The sequence below is a fragment of the Meleagris gallopavo genome, chromosome 1 (assembly GCF_000146605.3).
Source record: "Meleagris gallopavo isolate NT-WF06-2002-E0010 breed Aviagen turkey brand Nicholas breeding stock chromosome 1, Turkey_5.1, whole genome shotgun sequence".
Taxonomy (NCBI): domain Eukaryota; kingdom Metazoa; phylum Chordata; class Aves; order Galliformes; family Phasianidae; genus Meleagris; species Meleagris gallopavo.
Window position 1 is genome coordinate 102,538,634 of NC_015011.2, and position 7,317 is coordinate 102,545,950.

The following is a 7,317-nucleotide window of genomic DNA, read 5'->3' on the forward strand; positions in this document are numbered from 1 at the left end:
CACCAGCTCAGGCTGCCCAAGGCCCCATCCAGCCTAGCCTTGAATGCCTTCAGGGATGGGGCACCACAGCTTCTCTGGGCAGCTGTGCCAGCGCCTCACTGCCCTTTGAAGTGGTAATATGCACAACATATGTAACAGCCACAATCAGCTCTTTAAATGTTACCAAGAGACCATTTGTGAAATTAGGGGACCAACGGCAATTACACAAACAAAAAAGTCATCTGATGGAAATAGTTGTCTTTATATAACCAGACATCTCCCTGATACATGAATATTTACAAGAAGCTGCTGCTAAAGTTGATATCATTTTTCTTATCTGAAACAATTTTTCTTCCACAAAATATGTTGAAGAAACTAAAAAATTGGAAAGTTCACAGCAAGTGCTGTGTGCAGCATTATTGACTTATGTCTGCTCTCAACATAAAATCTGATAGTGTTTGTTTTAATAGTCATGCACCTGCCTTTGCATTAGGTTGTCGTTTCTGTCATTTTCTGCAAAGACAACCTCTGTCATGGCAGTTATGTTCAGTTAAATTCTATTTTCAAGACCCTTTTACTTATGGAGGCTAATATTGAATAAAAATAAAGATGAATACAATGAACTAATAATGAATGCAGTCTCCATGCAGCATGGATTTTGGCTTTATCCGGAAGGAGTTCACTGAAAGAGTGGAGCAGCTCAATTGATTTTCTTAAGCAGGTTTCATAGTGCATTTAGTAACAGTTCTCTTTTACAGTATTGGTTCATTAGACCTCAGCCTTGTCCTCCAGCTTAAAAAGGACCTTTGAGATTCATCAGCCTGTGCTAAGATTTACACTGCAGTCAGTTTCCGAATTCCCAGAAGTGGTGTTTTGCATACACTGACAAATCACGTGTACACATGTAGGTCTCTATTCACATCTGACGAAGGGCCCTTTATTTCAGACAGCACACCGACCCAGCTTTCTAGCTGAATTTCATCAGTCTAACAACTGTAAAACAAACAAACAGTGTGCTGCCCTTCTATGGCATGTTAGTCTTTCATGTAGTACCTCTGTAGGGGCTTCCTTGAAGATTAACGCCCTCAGAACTAGTCTTTTAAAAAGGAAGCATTGATTTGGGAGATAATTCAGAAGTTAATTTTTGCCTTCATATTTGCAAGTTTTTCTCTTGTGATAGGATTTCTTTTTTTTTTTTTTTTAAATTTTGCATTTTTTACTGTTTGCCCAGCTAATAGTTTCAAGCCGTACCTGACATTGGCAAATACTAACACATTTTTCATTTTTACAGATGATATTAATCTTTCAAGCCCTGGAAGCTATTTTACTGAGGACAGCCAGTGACCTCTCCCATTTTTCTGTTGTGGGAACGAACATAGTCAAAAGGTTGATTCACAGCTACATGAGATTGGTCTATGCTGCACTGTATTCTGAAAATCACAGGTAAGTTTTCTCTATTCTGTTGCAGAGAATCTCTGTCAATTGCTCTGAATTGATCCCAAGGGGCTGTCCAAAATTCAACTGAACTTATCGCTAACAATCTACCTTTCTTGAGTGATACTGTTCCACAGTTTGTAAAACACTTGCATGTGGAAGCTTCAGTATGATACACAGTGTCGTATGGTGCTTGTATGAAGCTGTGGTTTTCTTTGTTTGTTCCTGTCTTGATGAGATGTTAGATGGATGATATCTTCAGTCTTATCATTTTAATGCTGCCTGGTTTGTGAATCTTTATAACAGATGTACTCTTGTCCTTTTACACTGGTTTTTCCTCTGTAATCTTTTTTGTCCTTTAAATCTAAGGCTGATTTGAGTGCTCTCGTTATCTGGTCCGATCTAAACAACCATTCCATGTGTTCTTTGCATGTGGGGCAGATGGGATGTAAGTAGTAAGATTTTGCTCTGTACCCCTGAACAGTAGGCAGCGAGAGGCTGCCTTTTCCAAGGCCACCCTTTTGGTTTTTGTACAGGCCAGCATTAGAAAAGTGTTTTCTGCCTTCTAGTTCATGGTCATGACCACAGTTCTTAGACCACTAAGATGATCTTGCTGCAACAAGCATTTTAACTGTACATAAAATCCCAAATATTTGAGGGTATATATATTGTAAAATAATTTTTGAAACTGTGCAGGATCTGTATTTCTTCTTAATAACTTAAAGACTACAGCTTTTGGAGAAATCCTTCTAGAACCTGCACAAGGCAGATTGCAGATTTATGGTGATATTTTATTCAGTAACGAAACTGCCCATGCTGAAAAGTTTATTTGAGGATATAAATAGACATTCCCTTTTCCCTTCTTTCGTCATCTCATCTACCCAGTTGCTATTATCACTGCTCGAGCAATGCTTTTGGTTGTTTTTTAATTCTCTTCTAGTTTTCTAAGCAATTTTTCCCACTGCTCAGTAAGCAAGAATCACAACCAAGTGTAAATCTGGAAATTTAGTTTAAGGGCAAGAACATGGTTTTTGTGCTGCAAATTTAAATACAAGAAAACTGCTGTCATTCCAGTGAAATTAAAAAAAAAAAAAATGTATTTGGCCTCTGCAATGTAGGTCCTTCAGCTTATTATCAGGCGTAATTTCTGTGGATCTGCTTGTGGCAGAAAAGCGATTAAGCATTTGCAGGACTCAGCCCTCTGCCCAGAAAATATGCTTGGAAAAATTAGCTGTTTATAAAAAAAAAAAAGCAACAAAATTCTTTGTAGATAGTGTAATAATGCGTGTTTTGCCTAAATATGTATTGTGATGGTCATATGTGTAATAAGTTACTTATTCAGTTAAAGCTTTAGTTGACTGCTGCAAGAGCTTTGCATGAGAGGGAATACTTTACTCATGGCTATCTTGATTGCTCATGTTGAGGCTTACTCTGATGACTACTTCATGCCTGAAAATTCTGAAGGCTTTGATGGTTGTTGGAGGTGGAATGGGGTAATTTATTTTATTTAAAAATCATCTTTCTTTACATTTAATCTCTTCATTTGTCATCCTGGAAATAACCCGCATGTTTTCCTCTTTCCTTTTAGGATGAGCCGAGTGTGCCTTACCCTATTGTCAGCAATGGTGGCTCAGGGGCCAGATACTGCAAGAGATGTGTTTAGCCATTTTGATTTCAATAATAAATTTCTGCCTGGATTAGTGAAAAAAAGAGACAAGAAGGTAAAATGAACAGCTGTCTATGTGTGCACCATGAAATGCTATACATTGGCTTTGTATCAGTTTTCTTCTGCCAAGTATTTGAACAAAGTCTCTTTTTGCCATATTTTCATCTGCAAAAACTTACCTCTTCCTTCTTGTGCTGCATCAGGATGAAGTGCTTCTTGGTTGTTTCAATTTGCAGCAGAGCTGATCCATAGGGCATGAGTTTCCAATCTACTTAGGTGGGAAACCCCCAGGGCATGTGTTGAGTGTCTGCAATTGAGGGGGCGATGGCTTGCACCCTGAGGTATTCTATGACAAGTTTAGGTGAAGAGCATTTTTTCAGTGTGTGTGGATTGCTGTTTGATCCCAGTGAAATAAATGGAGGTTTTGTGGTTGTCCTAATGGAGAGAGGATTTTGCCCAGTAATCAGAGTAATAAAGTTTGAAATACAGCCAGGAATTTAGGACAGTCTCTTGCAAATGCCAGTGGAGAACTTGTGAATAAGTAGTAATCAGTCCTCTTTTCCAAAAAGAACTCTTTCTCATTTCTTCTGTTTGCTAAAAATAATCAAGATTGACCTGAACCAGTGTTTTAGAACAAGAATACTTATATTTCATTCTTAACATAAGTCTATATGAGTATCATTTTCAACACCAGTGCAGAATAAACGTATACATTTTTGTTGAGTTTTTGTAATTTGGTGATAAATGAATCTGCAGAAGGTGGTTTGTGGGAGAAAAGTGTGTTGTTTTTGTTTTTTTAAATTTCTTTTAGGATTTGGTTGATTGTCTTTTATTTGATTTCTTTCTATATAAGCATATTTGAGAATGACAGATTTCATGGTTTTTGACCTCACTGTAGAAGTTGCCTTTGAGTGTGCCATCACCCCTTAAACTGAAATGCCTGCCTCAGCTGTGTGACCTGGCTAGCAGCTGTTATAGCTGAGGAGTGTGTATAATGCACCCAGAGCTGTCAGTGAGTGGCAGAAGCCCCCAAGATGGGCACAGCTCTGGAAGCAGCACCACTGCTGTCATTGGTGTTCATGACTATTTGCCTGTGTACCAAGCAGTGCAGAAGTGGATGTTCAGTGATGTGAATACAAGGGTTTGGCTTGAAAATACTTCTTTTTAATTTATAGCCTGTCTCATTTATTGAGAAGTGAAACAGATGGTTTCATATTTGATTTGAACTTGAATGAACTGTGATCTGTTTAATGCAAGAAGTTTTTAAAATTTACATGTACTGTGGATGTATTGCATATAAATGCTTGTGTGGCTGAATGTAATCTGCCTGTGAAAGCTGCTTAATTTATCTGTTTATAGTACTTACAGTGATGATCAATTGTTGCAGCTGTGTACAATCTTTGTCAGTGCTGCATTTTATCTTTCTTACAGGGGAGACCTGATGTCCGTATGGCCTATATTCAGTTTGCTCTCTCCTTTTTAATAGCTGGTGACACTGCAGTTTTGATACAAGTGCTGGAATTAAAAGGTACTTCATAATTGCTTGTGTATGTATATATCACAGAATGGCCTGGGTTGAAAAGGACCACAATGATCATCCAGTTTCAACTCCCCTGCTGTGTGCAGGGTCACCAACCAGCAGACCAGGCTGCCCAGAGCCACATCCAGCCTGGCCTTGAATGCCTCCAGGGATGGGGCATCCACAGCCTCCTTGGGCAACCTGTTCCAGTGCGTCACCACCCTCTGTGTGAAAAACTTCCTCCTAATATCTAAACCTCTCCTGTCTTAGTTTAAAACCGTTCCCCCCTTGCCCTATCACTATCCACCCTTGTGAATATTTTTTAAGACAGAGTCTTTCAAAGATGGTAATAAGTAAGAGCTAATTCAAAGTATGAACAAGATAAACACTATTAAGGTACAAAACATATTTTAAATATTTTTTTCCCTGAAAAACTGTGAACTTCTTCAGTGTTTTAGAGAATGCCTCTTCTATTTGAGAGTAGTGTTTTCTATCTGCGAAAGCTTTAGAAAAATAGAAAGTATTTCATGGAACAGATATAAAAAAGAGAAATGTAGTACGAATTGCATAGAATTGGTAAGCAGAAAAAAGCTATGTGTCCTCTGGGCTTGCTCCTAACACAGTAATAGGTTTTTTGAAAAGCATTAATGGTAAGGACTGCATGTACTTCAAGTTTCTTTCTGTTGTTGTGCAGGACAACTCGTTTGTGCTCCCTTAGACTGCTTTTTGTCAGTGATTCAGGAGAGCAGTGTAATCCCTTTGCGTCCTTTATGAAGGCATTATGTGGGAGTTCAGCCCATGTCTCTCAGGGAAGAGGGTCAAGCTCACCTGACAAAAAGTAGGATCCTAAAAGGCAAGTCATATTGGCCCTTAATGAAGACTTGGTCCCTTATATGCTGAAGTTGAATGTAAAACTTCTGTTGACTTCAGTGGCTTGTAATATTCCACAGTTAGGACCTTTGGTGCAATTATGAAAGAATTCAGAAAGGATCGAGAAATATTCATTAGTTGGCAGCAGTTTCCACAGTGAGGGCATGAAACTAGGCCACAATTATTGACTTCTATTGTTTACACTACCTTGTGTGCCCAATTTTTCACTCAAATTTAAACACTGCATATCACATCGGGATCTGAAATATACTTGAAGTTGACAGATGCTGTTGCAGGAATTGTTAATAACTGAGTTGGCAGTTTAGCTAGCTATGCTGAGATGGGTTTGGCAGCATTACTTGCTTATCACTGGTTACAGACATATCATCCTTTTGAACTCTTATTGCAGTTTTTTGGGTCATTCTTAACATAACAGAAAAGTCAATAGTATGACATGGAAGAGAAGTGGATATGAATTCCCTGAAGCGTTTTAGTATAGAAATAGCTTTCACATCTTCACTAAATGTTTGAAATGTCTTCTTAGATTTCATCCTAGATATTTTTCGTTCTGGAATAAAGGAAGACAAAGTTTCTACTGTCAATCTTCTTCTCTCCACATTGAAAACTAAGGTATGGTGTACCCTTGAAACTGTTTTGTCTCGTTTTTTGTCTTTTTGCGTTACTACTACCTAAATGCTAATTTCAGCTCATCTGTAGTGCGTGGTATCCACCAGATTCCTCCTGTTTTGGGTTGCAATTGCAGCAATGCCAAGCCTGAAGGTTGAAAATCTTGTAGTCTTAATGTTCCAGTGACAATGGGATTGGTCTTTCAATGGGTGCATCTCGTGCTGAAGCGAGGAAGTGCTAGATTTGTTGACTATGAGCTAGGTTACAACATACGTACAATCTTATTTGCAGGAGAGAAAGGCTTTTGTGAAGTGTGTTGCTAAGTTCCCATTATTTTTGTTAAAATAAATAGATGTTATTTTGTTTTTTCATTTTTTTTCCCTCACTGTTTTCAGGTGGTTCAAAATAAAAATATTACCAAAACCCAGAAAGTGCGCTTTTTCACTGCAGAGGTGTTGAATCATGTGGCTTCACTTTACCGGTGGAATGGCATTACTGATGTCAGCTCTAAGGATTTCAAGGTCTGGTAACTTGAATGGATTACCTTTTTATTTTTCTTAATGTTGTAATTTTGGGTTTTTTTTTCTTACCTTTTTTTGTTGTGGGACTGTCTAAGGCATAGCTAGCAGCCTGATGGAGAGCACTAGGAAGACTTTCTATGTTTCTACTGAGTTTGGTTGCAGTCTTTTCATCTGTGTCTTCATTATCACTTGATCTTAAGAAACCTTTCTTCATCAAATCTTACAACACTGAACAACTACTTTCTTATACATTCTCTACTGGATTTTTATACTTATGCCATTCCAATATTGATATGTTGTTAACAACTTTTTGGAATAATTACAATATTTTGGAGTAATTATAATTATCAGTTACAATTATCAACAACAATTCTGTGGCAAATCACCTGTGCTGCCAGAAGGGGTGGAGCCTGGCTGCACCTCTCCTAGACCTATTTAAGAGCTGACTACCAGTGGGAAAGGATCTCTTCTGGAGATCCCTCCTCTGGAGTTTTACAGTAAGCCCAAGGCAAGAGTAAGCACTCTTATTTATTCTCTTTTTGATATAATAACCTGCTTAACCAAACTTTCTTGTTTATTTCATAATTATAACATCTATAAATTTATTGATTATGCAAATTCCCAACTGCAATTGTCAAAGGTTCATTTATGGGAATATTGCATTGTCTTGAATGTAAAAGATTAATGGAATAGGGATTCAC

At 38.0% G+C, this 7,317-nt stretch overlaps 1 protein-coding gene across 1 annotated transcript; it reads left to right on the forward strand.

Moving 5' to 3' along the window:
- Nucleotides 1-630: 630 nt before the first annotated feature.
- On the forward strand, nt 631-6,625 carry LOC109365366 (nucleolar pre-ribosomal-associated protein 1-like). Its single transcript, XM_019611987.1, has 6 exons — nt 631-669; nt 1,271-1,422; nt 3,002-3,134; nt 4,511-4,607; nt 6,013-6,098; nt 6,491-6,625. The coding sequence occupies exons 1-6, from the start codon at nt 631-633 to the stop codon at nt 6,623-6,625; spliced, it is 642 nt and encodes a 213-aa protein (XP_019467532.1).
- Nucleotides 6,626-7,317: the final 692 nt, after the last annotated feature.

What these genes read in the sequence shown, in the direction of transcription:
- LOC109365366 (XM_019611987.1), top strand. Translation starts at nt 631, where the DNA reads ATGGATTTTGGCTTTATCCGGAAGGAGTTCACTGAAAGA. An exon ending in GGAAGGAGTTCACTGAAAGA is followed by an intron (nt 670 to 1,270) that starts GTGGAGCAGCTC and finishes TCATTTTTACAG; the next exon opens with ATGATATTAATCTTTCAAGC. An exon ending in TCTCCACATTGAAAACTAAG is followed by an intron (nt 6,099 to 6,490) that starts GTATGGTGTACC and finishes CACTGTTTTCAG; the next exon opens with GTGGTTCAAAATAAAAATAT.